Consider the following 23,668-nt stretch of genomic DNA (forward strand, 5'->3'; position numbering starts at 1 on the left):
AAGAATCCACCACTTCCCTTGGTGGTTTGTTCCAATGGTTAATTTCTCTCTCTGTTAAAAATTTAGGCCTTATTTCTAATTTGAATTTGTCTGGCTTTGGTTCTTGTTACACCTTTCCCTGTTAGAGCCCTTTAGTGTCGTACCCATGAAGGTACTTAAACTCCATCATCAAGTCCCCTCTTGATAAGCTAAACAGTCTTAGTCTCTCACTGAAAGGCATTAATTCCAGCCCTCAGGTCATTTTTGAGGCTAATGATTTTGAGAGCAGCTGATCCACAGTTCCACAACCATCAGCCCCACCTCAGGCTCCTCAGAACCTGGTCTGAGAACACACTTTGCTAGTGTTGCATCTCGTAATTTGATGCAGCTCTCAGTGTTATCACCACAAACGTCTTGGCACAAGGGGATCCTGATTATGTCAGCAGTGAGGCTGCTAATGCTTTAAGCTATTTTTAATGATCATCTAGAACACTCACAGGGACGAGGATAAAGGAGGAGGAATTGGGTATGATCATTTTTGCTTCATCTCTGCTTGTAAAGGTGGGCTGGTTCTTAGCAAAAAGGATGGGGGGAGGGTCAGGATACCTGGGTTCCCAGCTCTGCTGCTGACTGGCTGACTGGCGGTGTGACTTTGGATGAGTCTCTTCTTGTTTTCCCCTGTATAGATCAGGGATATCTATCTTCTTGTGGGAATGGGGCAGCGTTGAGGCTTAATTACTTTACTGCTAATGCAGAGGCTCTTTGAGGGCTTCATATGAAAGCTGACGTTGAAGTGTATATTATTTCATCTCCTTGCCTTTCGTGAGAGCAAATTCTAAGCTGTGCAGCTCTCTGCTAGGAAGGTTGCAAGTTCCTTGCAACAATCCTGCAAACCTTGTCGATAGCAAAGCTATCATTTATTTGTCTGACTATAGCGCCCAGGTACCGGTTGTGCTAGGTTCTGTACAAACGTACAACAAAAAGACAGTCCTGGTGTTGCATTGAAGATTTCAATTCTCTGCATGGATCCCTGTTCAGACAGATGCAGCTTGTATGTCTAGAGAGCTACAGAGCCTTCTGAAGCTCTGAGTTACCAATTGCCTTCTGCCCACTAGAGTCTGTGCATCTTGGCTGGAGGAGAATAGGGTCAATTCCTTTCCCATCACCACCCCACAAGTTCTTTTTTGGCTAATATGGGAACAGAAGGGTCTGGCTTGGGAGTGGAGCCAAACCTCTGGAGGGCGATGACTCCCCTGTCTTTGAGAGGATGAGCAGCTAGAACATTTTGTGGTAGCTAATCTTGCTGTTGTCAGCACTCGGGTATCTGGTGAACATGGCATGCAGGCCGTCTGTCATCATTCACCGCTAGCCCCAGCTTTACAAACTGCCTCACAAAGGCATCTTGCTCTCCTTTGTCACAGCTTCCTCAAATGAGCCTACTTTCCACATGTCTAGGGGAGGGGGCTTGGAGAGGGTCTCATTATGGTCATCAAGTGCCGTTTGCTGACATCACCCCCCCGCCCCTCTATTCCACAAGCAGCAGTTTGGTTTCTGTGTGGACAAACAGCCCCTCCTGGCTCTGCCTCCATCCCGTGTCTGGAGGGGGCAAGTGATGGGTGCCGCTCAGGGGGTCGATATCGCCTCAGTCATTTTATTGTGGTGTCATTACTGGGCTAGAGTGGGACCACTTGTAATCTCTCTCCAAGTCCCAGCGTTTGCAGAACACTGCTGTGTATCTACTTACCCACACTGGGCAGCACAATGATCTTCTCCAACTCTCCAGTCCTGAGACACCTCTGTCAACTCCCTTTCAGTCCAATATCATCCTCCATTCCCTCCAGCCTGTCTCTTGGTTTTTCTTCTCCTCCACACCCTCCTCATACAGCACTGGCTCCCTGCTGTGGTCAGAGAGCCTTCTCCTCTGCAGTTTCTGCCAGATGCAGCCTACCTGCATCCATTTAACTTCAGATGCCGTCTGAAAAGCACCCTGTCCTGTAGCTAGTGACTAGCATACATGTTATGGTGCAGCTCCCTCACTGGCCTGGTTAATGTGGTGGAATAGTGTGGAGGCCCAGCTTGAATGAGAGGTGTTCCACAAGACAAGGCTGTGTTGTGTTCTAAAACATGGTGTATTTGTCATCCCCTTACAGCTTTTAGGACAGTTGGAAAACACAGGACCGCCCCCAGCTGACAAAGAGAAGATCACCTCTCTTCCAACAGTGACAGTAACTCAGGAACAAGTCGGTGGGTTAAATCCAATATCTCTGGTCTTTCCTGCCGTGTCTGGTAATGCTTGATGTCCTCCTGTGTGTCTCCTACCACTTGGATGCATTGATAGAACCACACTAGTGCTCATCCATAGGTTCCTAAAGCTTTTCTGACTTTTTCCCTTTAAGCTTCCCTATGTTAATGATTAGACTCTTTGCCTCCACCACTGCCTGCTACCTCCCATTCAGTTGTGTGTTGTGTGCATGCTCTAACATCTGGTCCACCATCGAGATGAGTCACTCAGCTCAAGCAATGAAGGGTTGTGATTTTTAGCTCTGGAGGTTCTGCTCTCAAATGCTGCTGACAACTCGGGCTACCCTGACTCTGGAGGTGGGTCTGCTTTGATCCCTTTTCTCAATTGCCCTCCCAAAAGCTAAAATGGTCTGAATTGAATGAGTAGCAGGCATTAGTTGGTAAAGTCAAGGCTTCGGACTGACCGTGGCATGCATAGTGCATGTGGTATGTTGATTTATCCAGTCATCAGAAACACACCTTTTGTTTATTTGAGCTGTTGCTGCTTTACATTTAACTTACCTATTTGTATTTATGTTTGTTGCTACCTCCTTCTGCTTATCAGATAAATACAAGGGGGGGGTTGCATGTTGCTTCTCCTTTCTTAGCTATGGCTGGTAAATACAACTCTGAACAGATTCCTACTGAACTGCTCCTAAATCCTCTTTAAAATGTGGGTGTAAAGATCACAAGTTCCTTTGACATAACTGACAGCGAAGAATTGTGTGCGTTTCTTGAGTGCTCATGGTTGGCTCAGCAAGGTTTGTTTTGTTTTTTTTAATTTTTTTTTTTTTTAGTGTGTTTGCAGACGTGTGTGACACAAAGTTGCAGTCTGGATTCTTTTTTCCCCTATAAGATAATGTGTTCCCTGAAACTAAAATTGTTTGAAGACGCACTGTTTCATTTACAAAAAAAAAAAATCTGTTTCCATGGTATCTGTTTTTGTCTGGATCTTTTTATATGCACGAGTTTTATTCTCATTTATGGAAAATGAAGAGGAGCGTGTATCTCCATATTGTAATATCTCATGCAAAGCAACAGCAGAGTTTGCCCTGTGTCTGTGAGCTAGCTGAGCATCTGTTGTGCTACCTGGCAACGGAGTTGGGAATTAATGTGGCAGGTTCAGTGTCTCTGCTGGCAAAGGATACGCGCTAGGAAATGTGCTGGTGCTGGAGTTGCAGTGTCAGTTCAGTACTAGTGGTGACGGGAAAGCAGCTCTCCGTGTACAAACTGGGATTGCTATGTAGCCAACATGCTTTTTTCCTGGGGAGGAAGAGTCACTAATCCTAATTCTATAGCAGCATTGCAAAATTAACATAAGAATGGCCATAACTGGGTCAGATCAATGGTCCATCTAGCCCAGTATCCTGTCTTCTAACAGTGGTCAATGCCAGGTGCTTCAGAGGGAATTAAGAGAACAAGTAATTGTGAGTGATCCATCCCGTCATCTGCTCTCAGCTTTTGGCAGAGGCTAGGGACACTCAGAGCATGGAGTTGCATCCCTGACCATTTTGGCTAATAGCCATTGATGGACCTATCCTCCATGAACTTACCTTGTTCTTTTTTTTTAACTCTGTTATAGTTTTGGCCTTTACAACATCCCCTGGCAATGAGTTCCACAGGTTGACTGTGCGTTGGGTGAAGAAATACTTTCTTATGTTTGTTTTAATTTCATTGGGTGACCCCTAGTTCTTGTGTTGGTGGTGTTCTCCCTGTCCTACGCGAGTGAGTTTATTAATAGACAAGTAAAATGCCCTTAGTTTGATTTTTCATTATCGGTCATCTTTTGTGTCCAGCCTGGTAAATGTTAGCATCCACTATAGGCTGTATAGTCCCCAAGCCCCTATATAGCACTTTGCAGAGCATTAACTATGTAAAAAAGTCCATTGTGGCCCCAACATCAAATATAAAGTGGACTGTAAGCCATTAAAGTAGCTGAATGTTCTCCCTTCCCATGTATGTACTGGAGTCCAGCCATCAGGAAACAGTAACTATTAACTTTTTTTTTTAGTTATAATAAAAGTAACATTTGAAAATGGACTAGCCAAGGCCATAAAAACGTCAATAAAATAATGGCAAAGGCATTTTAGAAATGAGAACTTTACTGTCCTAGGGCTCGATCCGGCGAACACTGTGTAACTTCACTCCTGTGAGGAGTAATCCCATTGACAGAACTAGAAACCACTGTCCAGCTCAGACCCTCCTTCCCTAGTTCTAAACTACTCCTCCCCGTCTATAGGACCATTCCTCTCCCCTTTCCTGTGCTGAATCCCCCGCACCCACATTTATTCTCTGTTTATCAGTGGCGGGTGTCCAGTATCTGTTCTGAATTACTGTCGGTCGCCCTTCAGCACTGGGTAGGGCCCGCTGCATAAAATGTGTCTCCTTATTGTGCCATGCACGGGAGACCTAAACAAAAAACCAATCCATACTCCAGCATTTCCTGACGTCTGCAAACTCAGCCTTGCACCTCTTCAACAGCTGATCACTATTCTCCAGCTCAAGGCCTCCTGTCTGCATCCCTCTGGGAGAAATCAACTGAGATGAGTAGGTGAATGCGGCACTGGGTGCCCCATTTTGGTATGGGTTGGGCTGTTGTAATTGGGCCCCGTGTGGATTAAGGCTGTGCAAACAGGGCTCTGCTGTGTCCAGCATTCTAACCCATCCCCTGTATGAATCTGTCCTGCAGATACAGGTTTGGAGTGTCCTGTGTGTAAAGAAGACTATACAGTAACGGAGCAGGTCCGACAGTTACCGTGCAATCACTTCTTCCACAGCAACTGCATCGTGCCATGGTTAGAACTGGTAAGTGCGTGTGTGACACACACACACACACACCCCCCCCACCTAATACTGACTGCTCCTCACTGTCTCGTACCTCAGGCCTGAGCTACACGCTAATGCGTGTAGTGCGTTGGCCACACGACCTGCCACTTAAATCCAAGGCTCTTTCATTTCATGACACCATAATATTAATCATCCAGCCTTTGAAATTTATCTGTTCTAACGCTGTCCTTCAGGCTGAAGCCAAGTGGAGACTTGGAGAAATTACTGATGGATTTATGATGCTTTTTATCTCTAAGTCGCCAGGTCAGATCCTGCTGGTGTTAGCAGTAGCCCCAACTTGTACCATCTGACAGTTGGCTGTTACATGTGAAACAAGCTGGGGTCTCTGTCCTAGTGGGAAGTGTCCACTTGAAAAATCCCCCTCTCTTCCTCCCTCCTCCGTCCCTCCTTATTATCATCCTGATATCATGGAATGAATGAATCATGTCGATTGACCTTCCTTCACCCCTCCTGGCAGGCCTGAGGGTGCAGAGGCAGAGAGTGAGGGAAGCTCACAAAGCAGTACAGGGCCTGCCTAATGCACAGAATATCTGTCTCCACCACCTCTAATCCAACCCTAAGAAGATCCTGTAGAAGGAAGCCTGGCTTAGGCCTGAGTTCCTTTGTGAACAGTGCTTACTCCCTGCACCTTTCTGCCTCAGTTTTCCCACTTGCCAAATGGAGAGAACTTACCTCATCGACTTTAAGGTCAGAAGGGACTGTCATGATCATCTAGTCTGACCTCCTGCATGTCGCAGGCCACAGAACCTCACCCACCCACTCCTGTTATAGACTCCTAACCTCTGGCTGAGTCACTGAAGCCCTCAAACCATGATTTAAAGACTTCAAGTTACAGAGAAACCACCATTTACACTAATTTAAACCTGCAAGTGACCTGGCCCCCATGCTACAGAGGAAGGCAAAACCCCCCCAGGGTCTCTGCCAGTTTGACCCAAGGGGAATTTTCTTCCCGACCCCAAATCTGACAATTGGTTAGAGCCTGAGCATAGGGGCAAGACCCACCAGCCAGACACCTGGGAAAGAATTCTCTGCAGCAACTCAGAGTTCTCCCTATCTAGTGTCCTATCACCAGCCATTGGAGATCGTTGCTGCTAGCATTCGTAGATTGGCTACATGCCATTGTAGGCAGTTTCCTCCTACCATCCCCGCCATGCACTTATCAAGCTCAGTCTTGAAGCCAGTTAGGTTTCCCTCCTTCTTCCCCCACTGCTTCCCTTGGAAGGCTGTTCCAGAACTTCATTCCTCTGATGATTAGAAACCTTCGTCTAAGTTCAAGCCTGAACTTGTTGATGGCTGGTTTATATCCATTTGTTCTTGTGTCAACATTGGTCTTAACTTAAATAGCTCCCCTTGCTAAATGTGGCAGTGTTGCCTTCCTTCGTCAGCGTTAGTTTTTCCATTTATTCAGGGCTTGAAGCCCCAATCGAAGAGAGCTTCAAATACTGCATTGGTAGCAAATGTTGATTCAGTGCTGCCATGTTTTCCAGTGAAATCTTTCCATTGTCGCTGTTTGTCCACTCTTCTTTCCTATGTAGCCAAGTTGTTAAAGCACTTGATTACAAGATAGTTATGTATAATCTGCTTTTAAAAAGCATGAGTAACTTTTATTAAAAACCCCTTCTCTTTAGGAATGTCTGACTACATTTCTACCATGTCGTCATTCTTGCACTGTGCGAAATGTGTCACCAGTTAATTTAAGATACATTCATCAGGCCTTTGTAATCAATTATCAAAATAGCAAACAAAGATGATGCTAGCTACTGGTTAATAGTTACATTACATTGGCCAAACAACTGGCAGTCCTGTTGGACTGTGATTTCAACAGCTCTGAGCTAAGCAGAGGTGTATTTGGTTAGCTCTCGGCTGGGAGACCGCCAGGGCGGAATGAAATGGTGTTGGTTAGAAGGGGATGCTCTTTCCTCTGAGTCTGTTGAAACCTTGCCCCAGCATATTGTTTGGATCTTTCAGATAAGGCCCTCATCGCTTCTTTTCCCTGAGACTCAACAGCGCTATTCACAAGAGTAGGAGCGTTAACCCGTGTACTCTCTCCACATTCTGCTGTGGGTCACCACATTCCACTTATGGAATAGTTAGAATCCCTAACTCTTGCGTAGCACTTTTCATCCATAGATCTCCAAAAAGCACTTTGCAAAGGTCTAAATTCCCCCCACCCCATCTCCTGCCGTTTCAACTGGATGCTGAGGTCTTTCCCCACTTTTCTAAACTACTGGATAACTAGGATTGGCAGAATTTGATTTTTTTTTTAATAATTTGACAATTTTTATATTTTTTATTAGGATTTTTTTTTCTATTTTTAGCTGTTTTTATTTTGATAATTTTGGGGATAGGGTTGGGGTTAGGGTTTGGGCAGCACTGACAGCAGTGGGGAGGAGGGAGGTCCTGGACTGCCAAGGGGCTCGAGAGACCAGGCCACAAGGTGTGGGGGAGGCTGCAATTTTCCTGGCCAGGCAGAGCAGAGATCCCCACCCAGGACTGTAAGGAGGAAGACGAACCCCCAGCTGCTGAACAGATCGTGCCCTGAGTCTGCTCCCACACTCCTGGCTGGTGAGTGAGCGAGCAGGGCTGGAACAATGGGGCTGCACAGGGCTCCCTGCACAGCTGTGGGCTGGTGACAGATCTCTGAAGCCGTGCCGTCAAGTGGCTCCCTGCACTGCCACAGGAGCCATTCAGCAGCGGGGCCACCTCCCACCTGCAGCTGGGTGCTCGTTGTCCTGCTTGCAGTCCTGGCGTGTCTGCTCTACCCTGCTCTGCCAGTCCTGAGGCAGCTTGGGGAGACCGCTGCAGCTCTGCTGTCATGGCCCCGCTTGTTCACTCTTGTGACAGCAGGGCTGCAGAGGGCTCCCAGCAGGGCCAGTGACCACTTAAGTGTGTCAGTTGAAATCAACATTTATCAACAGCTACCAATTTAAAATTGAATCCTGCCAAGCCTAGGTATAACATTGCTTGGCATTGCTAAATCAGCTGCCGTGTGCTAACCCAGAGGTGGCTGCATTTTGATGGTAGGTGATGGGAATTCCTCCAAGTACTACACATAAAACGGTTGTGGGACGGAAAGTTGCTCTATAAGCAGCGGTTGCTAACTGGCTACCAAGGTCCTGGGGATGGGCCTTCACTGTACATTCCTGTTTCTGTTTCAGCACGACACGTGTCCAGTCTGCAGAAAGAGCTTAAATGGCGAGGATTCCACTCGACAAACACAGAACCCGGAGGCCTCAGCAAGTAACAGCTTTAGCAGCGAAAGCCAGTTACACGATCGATGGACTTTCTGAAGCTTGCGGGCTTCCCGGGGGCTGTGGCCGTAGTATTCTTACTACAGTTGTAAATTGTATTATAATTAAAACCAACAAAAAAAGAGTAGCAGGAAATATAGGGGAGGGAACCCAACCCATGATATTACTGCAACGAGTGCTGTCCCTTTCCAAAACTTAAACGTGCATCTCCGAGCGAATCGCATCTCCATCAGAATTGCCTCTTTAGTCCTGAATTCAGAGTCTTTGAGTGAGTGGTTTGATTTTTATACTTGTGAAATCTTAATTAACGTGGTTCTTTCAAAGTGTGTGAGGAAGGGAACATTTCCATCTCTACAGGCTCACTGGGGTCCTGAGCGCTGTCAGGCAACGTTCAACATTGAGATGGAATTCCCCCCACCTTACCCTCAGTGTTCCTAGATAAAATGTCATGGAGAAGTTTGGGGCAGGGGGGGAATACTCCCACTTGGTAACGTATTTGATTAGATGGGAGCAGCTGCTAAGGGATGCAAACAAGGATTTTGACACATCTCCCTCACCCCATTCCGCTCCCCTAAAACAGAGTGGGTGAAATTGAATCCATCAGTGTTTACCTCTTCTCTTGAATTCAAGTGAAATACACACAGTGTTCTAGGTTACTTACGGGGGTGGGAGTGAGAATTTATAAGATAAAAGAGGATGAAGAATCTCTTTGGATCAAAATGTCTTGCCCATGGCTTTTCTGTGAGGGGTGATTTTGGGCCAGGAGATGCAGTCATCCAGGATTCTGGGGAGCAGGCATGCACAGAACATTTTTGTCTCATGACCTGATTTTTCTAGTTTTTATCCATGTGCCGATGTTCCCAGGTTTGTCCAAAACGGGTTGTTTGGAAATTTTTTTTTTAAACCCATCTGGACAGTAATTCATATAGGATCCTTAACTGACTTGTATCATATGGACCACTTTAAGGCATCCTTCAGGTAAACAGACTTAACTGTGCATAACTGTTTTAATGGCTGATTCTTCAGTGTTTAACATGAAATCTTAATTCTCCTAGACCGATAACATTAAGAGACTCTCTTTTTTTTTTTCCACTTCTGTAACATTTCATCCATGTTTAGCTCTTGTTTTTATCGTCCAAATCATGTTTGAGCGTAAAATGCCCGCTAACCCACCTGTGGCAGTGTTAAATCAGTGGATCAGCCCGGAGGAAGGGGGAAAGGAGAGGGTAGGTCGCGTCTAAACTTGTTGCCACTTCATTGCTGTAACAGTGTACCAGGTACACTTGATTTAAACTAGTGTTTCGTTTGCTATAAAGTCAAATAAAGGCCTTTCTAAAGAAGATCAAATGTTGAGAGGATTGCTGGGGGGCTTGCAGGGGTGGATGAGGGATTTTGAAAGGTACCAAAAGAATAACCGGAGACAAAATAGGCAGGAGTGTTGCCACTTCTTTATTAAAGAACATAGGGTCTAGCTTAAAGGGGTTCTTTATGTTAAGGGCTTAATCCAGGACCGTTGGGAGTCAGGGGAAAGACTCCTATGGGTTTCTGGAAACTGACATATATTCTGAATTGCAAAGTACCAGACTTAAGGTAAAATTATAAAAGCACCTAAATCTTGTTTTCCAAAGTGACCTGGGATCTCATGGCCAAGGGTTTCCAGGGTCACTAGTGGCTTTGGGTAGCCAACTTGGAGGCACCTTAAAGGGGCCTGATTTTTCAGAGAGTTGGGCCATAGCACTTTTTGAAAATTTGGGCCCCCTCCAGGTGTTGCGAGTGGCACTCCCCGCAATTGAGGCACCCGGAGTTACTCGTCACTTTTGAAAATCTTGACCTGTCCTATTGAAAGTCAGCGGGACTTCAGCTCTGAGGCACCTAGGTCGCTTGTGAGAATGGCGCTCGGGCACTTGATACTTTGGGTCTTGATTGTGTTGGTTAGAAAGCTGTGCCCTGGTCGCAGGGCCCAGTGGAACAATCCTAGCGGACACCGTGGTTAAGCCTAGCTCCGGAATACCATTGCAGAGCGCACTGAGTCGAGATTTGAGGCACTGAAGCAGATAGCCCCAAGTTTGAACAGGATGGGGGTGGGGCTCCCGGCAGGGTGTTCTTGCGGATGGGACTCTACTTTGGAGCTTGCATCCTGGTCAGGGTTTAATTTCTAATGAAAGAGGTACCAGGGCTCAAGGAATCGTTTTTTACTTTCGTAACTGACGCAGCAAGGCCGGAGGTGCCAGGGCTATGAACTGCCGAGCCTAGAGTTGCAGGGCTCGGCCCTGGCACAAATGAAGCACTGATCTTGGTCCAGCAGAGCCCACTGAACACCAGGGAGTGGCTGATTCCCCCTGGTTAAGATTGGGACCGTCTCGCTGCGCGCACCTAGATCGTCAGGATGCAGTAGAATTTTCCTAAGCGTTGCCTGCTCTAGGAAGCCCCGCCCCCAGCACAGGCTGACCTCGGCACCCCTCTTCCCCACCCGATCCCAGAACGTGCCCCACAGCTCAGTCCGGAGGGTCTAGCACGCCGCCCGTACTGTGCGTTGAATTGTTCGGCGCCGTCCACACAAGGGGATCTCCTGCTGGGCGAGGGTGGTTTATCTTCCTGGCTATAAACAGGGCTGATCCGAAGCATACTGAAATCAGTGGGAGCCTCGAGATGGGGAACCGGGAGCTGCAAAGTCCCCTTTTAGAGCCTCTCGGGAGAAGCTGAAGCTGCAGCACTAGTGGGAGTTATCAAGATTGGAATACTACTTCCCTGGCCAGCGATGATTATGTGTGTGTGTGCGTGCTCGAGAGCCGTGTTAGGCCCTTACAGCGATTGAACTCCCTAAGGGACAAGTGTGTGCGGACTGAATCTCAGACAGCCCCTTGTGCCACTGCTCAGGGAAATGCGATTGGTACTGCTACTGGTTCTTATCCTAGTGTGGTTGGGGCTTAAATTGTTGGGGGGGAGAGAGGCTGGGATACAGGAGGGTCTCTATGAGTGATTCGTATGGCCTGTGAGGGCCTTTAATGAATAAACTTCCGTTCTGGGAGGTAGCAGAGGAGACGAACATTTGGTTTATTATTATTAAACTGTTGTGCTAACGCCTAGGGTCCAGCTAGGTTGGGACCCAGATATTCTAGGCATTGTATAAACCTACCACTTGCCCTTTTTTCAACCTAAAAGTATATTGGTGGTGGGAGGAAGCAGTAGGAAATTCACACTGTGGAGTCCTATTCTATTCTATTCTCTGTGTTCTTAGACCGCCCTCATCGCTGTCGCATCCGAGCACCTTCCAGTCATGCATTAAGCAACGTGACTATTCTCTGTCACAGGAGGCTTGTTTTGGTTTTTGCAAAGGCATCTCTGAATCTCCCGTCGCGTCGTGGGACCTAATTTCTCACTTGATGGTGCTGTATGCTAAAGCATAATCCCCTGCAAATAGATCTCCCTGCCAACTACACACCCTCTAGACTTGATATTCAGTCTCTCTCGTTCCTGAAACCTTCAGTCACTGAAAATTGCTGGGTATTACGTTGAAATCAAGCTCTGATTTTAAAATAAGAAATTAATCCCCAGCCAGGCAGACTGATGTTGTTTAACCTCTTGCAACCTAAGCAGATGGTATCTTGATGTGTTCTCCAGTCTTTCTCATCTTCTGTTTCTGGCACTTCCAGACATTGTTTGCTACTTCAGTCACCTAGTTGCAACTTCAGTCAGCACAGTTGTAATACAGAAATCCGGCACAGCAGCTCTAAATCTGCACCTTAATCATGGTGGCTGTTAAATTGGGTGGGTGGATTTCCGATGGCTCACGCAGCTTAATGTCAATGTTGTGGAGTATTCTTTTAGAGTGTGTGTGTGTGTGTGTGTGTGTGTTCCTGGTTTAGTTCTGATTTCACAGACAAGTCACCCATGTTTTCTGCCCAATCAGCTGCCATGTGGATGTGTCATAACTGACTCAAGCGATGTGCTAAGTGCCTTCAGTTAAGACTCGACTCCCCTTGACTGGGGATCTGACTAGGCCAGACTTATGAGGCCAAATTTTCAGAATGTTTGGCACTCGACGCACAAAGTCCTACTGAATGCCTGGCCACTTACTTCGGTGCTTACATGGGAGGTGAGCTCTTCCGTACATCTGGCTGTTTAGTACCTGCAATTAACCTCTGTCAGCTGTGTCACAGGAGACGTCTATGAGGGGCACTGGTACTGCTCTTTGTATGACTGTTCACAATCCGGTTGTGTGGGCAAGAGCACCTGTTGGTTTTGACTGGTAGTATTTGTTGAAAGGGGGATAACTGCATCTCTGCTTCTGAGTGTTTGTCAAAGACACACAGGCACTTCAAAATGTTTTGCTTCCCATTTCACCTTGACTGCAGATCTACCTGTCAGCTCTTCTTTGTGTACAGAAATCTGCTTGGATTGTTCCACCCACTCCCATGTCTTTAGTGATTTTTTTTTTTTTAAGTGCTGTAGCATGCCTGCATCCTCACGTAGGTGACACAAAAGGCTGAAGGGTTTAAATTATCTGTGTTGTGTTAGAGTGAGCTCAGTAGAATTGGTCTGTCTTGTGGCAATGAAAGGCCAAATTGTATCCTTAGATACAGGGTTGTGTAAAGAGGGGCTAACTCTGCTGACTTCGATTGAATGATTACGGCTTTGCACTGCTGGAACTGAGAGCAGAATGGCTCTCTGGTTCACCTAGTTCTATAACAGTATTATTAGTGTGAATCTTTTGGGTAATCCTGACCATTTATTTCTCCATTCCTCCCTCTGCTCATTGATGAATTTCACAGGCCTCCAGAAGCAGCTGTTCAAGAAAGAGACAGACGTTTGTTTGCTTGAAGCATTGACGTTGAATAATTTAAAAGGGAAAGGAGAAAGCCAGACTGAGCTTATTCACAAGCTGTTTAGATAATGGTGGTTCTAACACACTGAATGCAAAGGAAATTTGGTGAAAGGGGGCACGTGGACTGCGTGGTGTATGTGTGTTGGAAGGGGTGGGATAATGGAAGGATGATTAATTGATCCATCCTACAGCTAACTCAGAGGGTAAAGTTATTGGAGGTAGGGGCAGAGAATGAGCCTATGTTTGGTCTGTAATTAATGACTCCCTGGTGGGGAAGCGGGCTATATTGTGAATACATTTTCATGACCAAGGTCATGTCCGCACTAGGGGGCTGTAGGACCGTCACAGCTATGCTGCTATATCCTCCATAGTATAGACACAACCTCAAGCCACGGCAGGGGTTTTTCCATCAGCGTAGCAGTGGTCGATGGAAATATTCGTCCGTCCACCTGCCTGCATCTACACGTAAAACCTAGGTCAGCTGACAGAAGTTTTAAGTGTAGTCCAGGCCCAAGATCTAAACCCCACTGCAAAAGAAACACAATCTTCATTAAATGTTGCAGCACAGTTGTAATACAGAAATCAAACGTGACTGGTAATGTGGGGTGCCTCCATTTTTGGGAAGCCTCACCTTAGGTACCTTAAAAAGAGCCCTAATTTTCAGAAAGTGCAGAACCCTCCCTTCCCCATCTCCCTGAAAATCTGGGCTCCTCTCAGGGACCTCAAATTGAGAACCCGGAAATAGAAGTGCCCCAAATCGCTACTCACTTGAGAAAATATTGGCTGTCAATTTAAGACTAGAAGGGACCAGTATAATAATCTAGAACCAGCGGTGCTCAGACTGAGGCTTGGGAGCCTCTTTGCAGCACGTGATATTAAGACACTGGGTGGCTAGTTAATAATTAAATCTAAGTGATTAACCAATCAGGAGGCTTTTCCTATGTTGTTAACCAGTTGTAGTTGATAAAATAATACTTGGTCAATCATTTTGCTTTGAGAATAATACATAAAAATAGTAAAACATACACAAATGAACCACTGAATTCACACTTCTGCAGCTCTGTTGGGTACTGTTGATTGCTAATTTGGCTCCTGGACCAATGAAGTCTGAGTATCAATGATCTAGACTGACCTGAATAACAAAAATGATAAATGATTTAGAAAAGCTAGCCTAGGAGGAAAGACTAAAAAAATCTGGGCATGTTTAGTCTTGAGAAAAGAAGACTGCGGTGGGATCTGATAAGTCTTCAAATACGTTAAGGGCTGTCATGAAGAGAACAGAGAATCTGTTCTCCATCTCCGTTGAAGGTAGAACAAGAAGTAATGGGCTTAATGCAGCAAGGGAGATTTAGGTTAGATATTAGGGAAAACTTTCTAACTCTTAAGTGTAGTTAAGGCTTCCGAGAGAACTGGAGTCCCCGTCATGGGTGGTTTTTAAGAACAGGTTGGACAAAGTCCTGTCAGGGATGGTCTAGGTTTACCTGCTACTGCCTCAGTGCAGGGGGCTGGACTTGATGACCTCTCGAGGTCCCTTCTAGCCTGACATATCTATGATTCTATAACACACTGTAGAATTTCACTCTGTTTCCTGCACTGAGCCCAATAATTTGTAGCTGAACTAGAGCATCTGTGTATCAATACTGGATATCTCAGGCTGACTCCAAGTGATGGAGAATCCACCATGTCGCTTGAGAAACTGTTCCAGTAGTCAATTACTCTCACTCTGAACAATGCGCATCTTATTTCATGTTTGAATTTTGTTGACTTCAGCTGTCAATTTAGAACTGAAATAAGGAGCCATCAGACTGCTGCTTTGGATTATATTCCCCGCTTGTTTCACCTGAAACCACAGTATAAATTGATGGCAAAGCCTGGTGTAGCCAACTTCAGAAGCCTCTATGAAAGAGGAAACCCTGATCTGGTAACTTTTGGTTTATATGGTACCCAAAGGGATAGGGAAAGAATCTTGAGAAATGCTATCAATTAGGGGTTTTGCCTTGTCTTTATTTAATGATTTAAATGTGTAATCATTGAGATCAGTTAGTTGTGTAACCATGTTTACACTTTGCAGAAGAGCTTGTTCATTCTTACTGACTTTCCATATTAAAACATGGGAATGACAAAGAGGGGTGGGAAACCAGAGTGGGAGGCAGCGTCAGAATGCACTTTGGAGCCAACTTGGCCTGGTTCTGTTGTTGTCTGTGCATTTGTAATAAACAGCCATCTTACGTGATCACCTTGTCTAGACTTTGTGTTACCATGGCTGCTTTTTGTGGGGATGCCCAGTCAAAAAATCACAAGACTGGCTTAAAAATCAATGGAAACCAACTGCCCAAAAGTGTTGGGTTCTTTGTGATTTGGGAACCTTCAGGGTTTCCATTCTTAAGCTTTCCTCTGCACCTTTTTTTTTTTTTTTAAGGACAGCTGAGATTGTCATGCTATCACATGACTCCAGGTGCTGGAGCTTTAAGAAACAAAACATTAAATATCAGGAGAATTGCGGTTGGATCCATGGGCGTTGGCAGCACTACATTAAGAGGGTTCTCCTGGTGGTGTTGGCCCTCCAGAGAATAAGAGGGGAGAATATTGTCCCACCAATTTGCCTTTAGTAGGGAAGTTGTGGCTTGTGCATTTGCAAACATGGGCCCATTTTTATTGACGTAGACAGTCGTGCTGAATTTGACTCCTGTGGCTATTTCAGGGAGACAGAAGTCCTGGGGTCTAGTCTTAGTTGTGCCACTGACTTATATGATTTTGGGCAAGTCACTTCCCCACTCTGTGCCCATCTCACCAGCTGTAAAATTGGAGGTAATGATGCTGACCTCCTTTGTAAAGTGCTTTGACACGTATGGATAAGAAGTGTATCCGCAAGAGGAAAGTATTAAGGCATATTTTCTATTTTGAAAATCACTTGTTGCTGATTGCAGGAACCTCTGAAGAGGACTCTGAACAGACTGCAGACGAAAAGCCTCTGGGTCAGCTTCTCATTTGCACCTGAGGCCCTTTTATACCACTCTGGCATGTCAAGGGGCCTTAAAGTGGAATTAATTCCATTAGTAACGCACTAGTATTAGAGTCAATAGTTAAACGTTGAATTACTCTGTGCGGTTGACAGCGCAAAATGTTGTCAGTTTCTCTCTTCTCCTTGGGTAGTCTGTTTCCTCTGGTGTGGGAGGGTCTCTTTCCCTGCACTTTAGCTGCATAAAACATTTTTTAAAATAGGAAAATTAATGCTCCAGTCCCTGCAGTGGGGCTCCACGCAGATGCAGGGATCTGCCATTGCAGGTTTGGAACCTGTGGCTTTGAGACCACAAAATTGGCAGGGGGATGCAGAGCTGGTTATGGGACCTGAAACTACTCTAATGCCTTTTATTTAACTGATTACTTCCAAGCTGATGATGATGCTTTAATTGTAAAACCTCTATTCATTCGGAAATCTCAAAGCGCTGTACAAAGGAGGTCCAGTGTCATCCCTCTTTTACAGAGAAACTGAGGCACGGAGGCGTAAAGTGACTTGCCCAAGGTCACCCACCAGGATAGTGGCAGAGTACAGAATAGAATCCAGGTCTCCTGAGTCCTAGCCCAGTGGGCTGTCCACTACGCTATGCTGCCTGCCTGTTGAGAGTTGGGATCCGGTCCCCTCTCTCTCTTTCCCCAAGCTGCTGCTAATGATTGTCATCTTAAACCTGCTGGAAGAATTGCACAAGCCAAAACAAAAGCTACATTCAAAGGAGCCTCTTGGCAGCCAGCATCATATAGGTGGCAAGAAGTGGGCACTGTTTGATTTTGCAGAAGCTGGAAAGACTGATTTGCTTACTACACAGGCAGGAGATTGCAGCCTGGAGGTTAGTGGTGGATTTTAGCCCACGTTTAGAGAGACTCTCTTCAGAGCTTGTTTGTATGGCCTGCTTTTCAAAGGGAAGCCACAAGAATACATCCTCTTTTCATGAATGTTTTATTTGCTCCAGCAGCAGAGACACAGATTTGCTTGGTTTTGTATTCAGTGCAGATGGAAGGGATCAGATTTTCCTTTGAGTTGGCAAAGGCACAAACAGAGGGAGGGGGAAACAAGAAGTGGTTGTTAAACAACGGAACCTCTTTAATGCACGTGTGAGTGGGAGTCCTAGGGCAAGCGAAATTTGTGAATTGGCTCTTCTTTGTGTCCTGTGTTTGTACAGCACCCAGCACAACACTGCTGTATGCCACAAATAAGCAATCAGAAATAAATCAAGGCTGTGACTTCACCAAATGTTCCCTTTCCTCCTTTGGACAGATGTAGTTGCCATTGTTTGTAAAGCACTTTACGTGTCTAGTATTAATGGTTGATTCTATAATTAGTATGAATACTTCATACGCCTGTTAGCAAAATACAACATAATAGAGATTTGAAACAGAATGGATATTTAGCCATAGGCGCTGTGGTTGGAGTGTTGGGTCGGCTTTGAAAGCTTTGAGTGGATGGATTAGTGTGAAAGCTCCATTTTGGAGTGCGTGGGTTTGTGAATTAGTAAAAATGAACGTCTGAGATACAAGTGCTCTTTTCCAGAAGCTTTAGGTCAGGAGCAAGGTTATTTTGGTGACCTCTATTGTCCAATTCCTATAAAGGTGGAAGAAGGTTAACTACCCATCAGAAAGATCCCACTGCCTTCCTGTTGTTGCCACTCTACTTGGGTAACTGCTTAACTCCCTTTCTAGCGACAGTCGTCCTCTCTCATTTCTATCTGCCAACTTGCAGCTCGTTCCTTTGTTATAAATCATGTCCCATCAGCTACAGGACCTAACCCCATTAAGGCTTTAATCTACAGTCAGGACTAGCCTGGATTCAGCTGCCCTGAAATGGAGACCAGGAGATGCAGGGGGGTTGCTTTGGGTTCAGTTAGTGTGAACACCTGCATGATTTAGTCTACCCTTGGGGGGACAGGGTCATGGGCATTATACAGATTGTTGAAGCCTGGATGTTCCTGTGGGTAGAAGGCCTTGGAGATTTTCTTAGTCATTCCCCTTATGCAGACAGCATCTGACCTCCTCAGGCTAGAAAGTGACTCCACTAAACACTACTTTGTGGCAAAGCTCTGCTTATTAAACCCAAACACAGTCCCCTTTGCTTTACATTGGTGCTGCTTGATGATTTTGCCTCTTTCCCCATTTGGCTACTGCTCAGTTTCAGTCTCCAGCATCTGACGCAGGCAGCTCTTCAGCTTTCATAGAAATGTTGGGCTGGAAGGGACCTCAAGAGGTCATCTAGTCCTGCCCCCTGCGCTGAGGCAGGGCCAAGCATACCTAGACCATCCTACACAGGGATTTGTCTCACCTGTTCTTATCCCTCCCCAGTGATGATACTCATGCAAAATGGGAAACGATTGCCTAGGAAGGAGTACTGCGGGAAGGGATCTGGGGATCAGAGTGGATCACAAGCTAAATATGAGTCAACAGGGTAACACTGTTGCAAAAAAAGTAAACATCCTTCTGGGCAGTATTAGCAGGAGTATTGTAAGCAAGGCACAAGACGTAATTCTTCCGCTCTCTTCTGCACTGATTAGACCTCAACTGGAGTACTGTGTTCAGTTCTGTGCATCACATTTCAGGAAGGATTTGGACAAATTGTCCAGAGAGAGAGCAACGAGAATGATTAAAGAAAACATGACCTATGAGGGAAGATTGAAAAAATTGGGTTTGTTTAGTTTGGAAAAGAGAAGACTGAGAGGGGACATAACAGCTTTGAAGTACATAAAAAGTTGTTACAAGGAGGGAGAGGTTAAGAAGAACAATTTTTCTGAGGACAGGACAAGAACGAATGGGCTTAAATTGCAGCAAGGGAGGTTTAGGTTGGACATTAGGAAAAACTTCCTGTCAATGTGGTGAAGCACTGAAATAAATTGCCTAGGGAGGTTGTGGAATCTCCATCCTTGAAGATTTTTAAGAGCAGGTTGGACAAACAGCTGTCAGGGATGGTCTAGATAATACTTAGCCCTGCCATAAGGGCAGGGGACTGGACCAGATGACCCCTCGAGGTCCCTTCCAGTTCTATGATTTTTAGCACCAAATGATAAGAGCATCTCTTTGAACTGCTTTATAGGAGACCATCTACTGTCTGTATCCGTGTCCGCCACATTCATCCCACTCTAAAACCGTCTCAGCTCTGGCTGGGCATGGACTGTGGAGGTTGAATACCTGCTTAGAGGAGGAGCTGGTTACACTTTGCCATGGGGACTTTCTATTTGTCCAGGTTAGAGTCCAGAAAAAATCGGTGTGTATTTCAGTGCTGGAGCAGACTGCAGTCCAGGGGCTGTCCTAGGAACTTTCCATCCTTCAGGTTTTAAGGGGGTTGAGCAGAGATAACAGGTGGCTTTTTAACCCTGATCCTTTTGGCTTTTGTGGCCTCTGCCTTTGGAGATAAATGCAGCAGGTGCAAAGCAACTCACTCTTCTGGCCTTCAGGCTTGCTCCAGGGGAATGATTCACATCCTGCTCTACCAGCGACAGGGCCGAGGCAGCGAAGCTACGGAGCAGTAGCTGGGGATGTGATGCTTTCTTACCCGGCCTGCTCCAGCCAGAGGATTTTCTAGCCCCAGACTCTCTCTAATCACACGCTGTGTCTTCCCCGCCCCCTTACCTTTATGCCCAGGCCGTTGTTGCATCACCTGGATCTGCATCTGAGTGCTCTGTGGCTCCTATTAGTCATTCCTGAAAGGGGAAAGAGCGGTGGATCCCTGAGCGGTCAGGGGCATCCCTTGCCTAGTTCTAGCTGTCCTGCTCACGCAGACGGTTCCTCTAATTCCCAGCCCTGCAGCCTCTGTGGTGCTGGCTTCTCACTCTACTCCCGCTAAGCCTGGCTCCATTTCAAGTGACTAATGTTGGCCCCACTCTTGCAATGGAGGCTCAGGGCATTCCTGCTGTTCCACCCTAAGTGAAGGGAAGCCCCAAGGAGGAGGGAGCGGACATGGCTGAGTGACCGGACTTGCACCCTCTTAAAACAGCATCTGCCGTAGGACCAAGTGGGGTGAGGTTTATTTTAACTCTTTACAGGACTTAACAAACCACGCTGCAAACTTTATTGACAAGCCCCGGCTGGCTACGAGTTGCAACGACTACATTGCTCAAAGTGCAGTGGGAACACTGCAGCTGGAGAGGTGGAAAGAGTTTCTACAAGACAGCATCCGACGGCGCCGTTGTCTTTCTGATTTCAGCTGGCCTGGGCCGATGAGTCGAGTGGCTGATTGGGAGATCCACGCTGGCTGGTGGATGTGGTTTTTGTGCCTGCTTTGGTAGCTGGTAAGGTTCCCCGTTGTCCCTTTGGGTTCAAAATACTTGGGAACCTAGCTGCATTCTTCATGCAACCTAGTTTAGGAGCAGTAGCAGGATTACAGGATTAGCATGCTCCCCCCCCAACCCTAGCACACCATCTTTTGAGTTGTGAGCCCAAGCAGGAGGGGGTCCATCTTCTGCTAGTTCTACTGCTGGAACCCATGTGGCACCAGTGAGAAACAGACAGGTGGTAAGGTCCTCGGAGCCACGGGCATGCCAAAGGAAATGTTCATGGGCTAACCGAGTACGGGTCTCTTCTGCCCCTCAGCACAGCCCCTGCTGCTCTTCCTCGGAGGCAGGGGGGATTGGCTAGAGTGTGGTGGGACTTGAGAGACGGTGAGTTTGTTGTAGCAAGGAACCGAGCAGGGCAGCCCCCTGCAATGTCACTGCTCCTCCTTCTCCTCTTCCTGGATCTTCTTGTGAGTAAAGAATCCAAGCTGTTGAGAGAGAACAGAGGGGAGAGGAAGTTCACAGATCAGTGTGAAGTTTCCCAGGGAGGTGGTGATTAAGCCTTGTGGACCTGCAATAGACCAGCGGTGGGGCTGGGTCAAATAACGATCCCCCACTGCTCCCTGGCAAGGGAGTTTAACCCCATCCAGCCTGCCAGTCTCCCTCCAGGAAACCAAGACCTGTAGTCTGCAGCCAAAGGAAAGGAGGGGTGGTCCCCGCAGCAGATAGACAGCAAGAGGCAGCCCGAAGATGCTGATAAATATGGGGCATGTCACAACAGTTGTCCACCCAGCAGTATGCTGTTGCTAAAGGCATGGTGCACTGTGGGAAGGTATCCCAGAATCCTCCACAGCACCTGCAGGTTCACTACATTATGGGAAGTCTTCACTACATTTTTGTGGCCTAGCTGCAGGCAGTGTGGGGGTCAAACTCCCAGCCTTCCCTTTGCTGGATCTGTCATTTAAATGGGCTCTACTGCCTGACCTTTCCCCAGCTTGATCCTGGGCCTTCGCGTCCCTGAGGACTCAGCCACACATGGCCACTCAGAAAAATTAATATGAATTAACTACAGATGTGAATTTCTAAAGCGGACTAGTGAAACCCCATAAAATCCCTGTGTGGATGTGCTCATTCAGAATTACAGGGGCCTTAATTTGGTTTAGCTTAATTCACTTTGGAGTGAGTTAAATTTAAACTTTGCATTTCCAAAGTGAATTAAGCTAAACCAAATTAAGGCCCCTGTAATTCTGAATGAGAGCATCTTCAGAGGGATTTAAGGAGGTATCACTAGTTTAATTAATGTGGTTTAACTTTCTTTGGTGCCCCTGTGTAAACCTGAGCATTTGAGGCGCGAAGGCCCCGTTACAGTCCCACTGGCACCTTTTTACCTTGCTCTGCCAGCATAAGGGGCCTGAAAAGCAGCTGTGGTGGAAATGAAAATCAAACCCTCCGCTGTAACGCAGCCTCGGCATTCAGGGCGCAGTCTCTGGGGCAACATTTCCATCCTCCCCAACCTTGAAGCCCTGACATTTGTTAGCAGGACAGCACCTGGTGTACCAAAGTTTGTGCTACATTTCTACACTGCCGCCTGCCTACCTTCCACAGACAGAATATTATCAGTGCCAGTAGCAGGAGCCCTCCGATGCTGCTGCCGATCAGGATCCATAAGGAGATGGGGATCCGCTTGGGCTGGATGATCTCCAGGACTGTCTGCAAAGAGCTGTTGATGTTAGAAGCAAAGCAGCCAAAACTTCCCTGCCCACGCTGGGTATTGAGACATTAAGGAGGATTAGCTGCCACGGTGAGGGGTGTGGTGTAAGACCCTAAACAGAGCACATCTTGTAAGGACTCTTCACCTAGTGCCACTTCTGGGGTGGAGCACAGTCTCTGTTCACCACTACACAGGACAAGTGAGGAAGAGCATAGCCAGAGATTGGCCGGCTCATTCCAGCAAGCCACTTAGTGCCTGACTCTCAGTAAGTGTGTCCCACCCCTGCTGCCAAGGCATTTGTAAAGTGGCAGTGCCTGAATTTACACAGGCAGTGCTGAATAAGGCTTGTCTACCTTGAGCAGTGGGGCTTAGCAGAAATGAGAATCCTGCCCTTAGGATTTAACCCTTTCTCCTTCCCCAAACTGACCTATGAATGGACTAGCTTATGAATGAGTGTTAGAAGCAACGCATGGCTTCTGCACCCCTAGCTCCTCCTTGCCAGCTACTGACTACAACAGGTAATGAGCGTGCACACCAGAAACGCCACCCACACGTTGAGATGATGCCAGGGTGATTTCCCTCCCACTAATCGCGGGGCTCAAGGACTCAGCCCGCTGTCTTTTGCCACCAACGGTCTTGACCAAATCTTGACTTGTGAGAACATCTAACGCAGCATCTGCCTCTCGGGCAAATTCACCTTTCACTCACACGACTGCTCCGTTCCAACCCAGGCAGAAATCATGCAGGGGCAGCCTGTTGTTTTTGCCACCTTGCCCGTATCTGAACAAGAAAATAAGGCTTAAGGCCCAGATTGTCCCAGGTATTTGGGTGTCTAACTCCCCCATCCCTTTGAGGATCTGGGCCTTGGTACGTGTGGACCTAGACCAAGGTGGGCTATAGGGAGGGAATAGAATCCAAAACCATTGCTCCCTAGGAAGTGTCCTGCTCTGGCCCATTGGAGGGCTACAAAGCCCACCCCTATCCCCGCCACCCGCTACCTCTCGCCGGTGCGCTGACTCCTCAAGGAAGAGGAAGCTGTTCTCCGTGGCGACAAGTGCAAACGTGCTGATGACTTTCACGGTTTTGAATTTAGCCTGTTGGGAAGAGTCACAAGGGCCAGGGGTCAGCCTGGCCTGGTTTATGATAGAAACTTAGGGTCGTAGCCCTGTTGACCTCGGGGCTGTGACAAATCCACACCTGGGGGCTGCAACTATGTGGTGTAGACACAGCTAGGGTGCTGGAAGAATGCGTCCATCGACCTAGCGCCTGCCATCGCTTGGGGAGGTGGTGCTACTCAAGCAATAGGAAAACCCTTCTGTCGCTGTGGCGTGCGTCTACCCTACGGGGCTACAGCGGCCCGGGTGCTGCTCTAGCCCCGTGCTGGAGACAAGCCATCGAAAATGAGGGACTATTGTGGTCAACTAGTCGGAGCTCCTTTAGGATTCCCCTGAATTAATTGGAGCATGTCTTTTAAAGGGAACTGGCATATGGATACAGCGCTGCGCAGAAAAGCAAACTCCAG

The 23,668-nt window shown here is 46.9% G+C and overlaps 2 protein-coding genes across 8 annotated transcripts in view; one reads left to right on the top strand and one right to left on the bottom strand.

The window, feature by feature from the left end:
- The window catches only part of RNF115 (ring finger protein 115), a 42,327-nt gene extending 32,519 nt beyond the window's left edge, over positions 1 to 9,808 (top strand). The window contains exons 7-9 of the mRNA XM_074938963.1: positions 2,130 to 2,223; positions 4,949 to 5,064; positions 8,265 to 9,808. Of these exons, the coding sequence (XP_074795064.1) occupies positions 2,130 to 2,223; positions 4,949 to 5,064; positions 8,265 to 8,396 (342 nt within the window). The 3' untranslated portion in view covers positions 8,397 to 9,808. The remainder of the gene's footprint in view (positions 1 to 2,129; positions 2,224 to 4,948; positions 5,065 to 8,264) is intronic.
- A 9,596-nt stretch (positions 9,809 to 19,404) lies between these two features.
- ITGA10 (integrin subunit alpha 10) overlaps positions 19,405 to 23,668 on the bottom strand; it is a 61,568-nt gene continuing 57,304 nt past the window's right edge. For 3 of the 7 annotated variants that reach the window (XM_074938948.1, XM_074938946.1, XM_074938949.1), the window contains 3 exons: positions 23,142 to 23,240; positions 22,032 to 22,145; positions 19,408 to 20,923 (listed from right to left, as the gene is read on the bottom strand). In XM_074938948.1, the coding sequence (XP_074795049.1) occupies positions 20,870 to 20,923; positions 22,032 to 22,145; positions 23,142 to 23,240 (267 nt within the window). In that variant the 3' untranslated portion in view covers positions 19,408 to 20,869. Of the gene's footprint in view, positions 20,924 to 22,031; positions 22,146 to 23,141; positions 23,241 to 23,668 lie in introns of all 7 variants that reach the window. The other 4 variants (XM_074938943.1, XM_074938942.1, XM_074938945.1 and 1 more) reach the window with 3 other exon arrangements.

Source organism: Natator depressus, chromosome 24 (genome assembly GCF_965152275.1).
Source record: "Natator depressus isolate rNatDep1 chromosome 24, rNatDep2.hap1, whole genome shotgun sequence".
Lineage (NCBI taxonomy): Eukaryota > Metazoa > Chordata > Testudines > Cheloniidae > Natator > Natator depressus.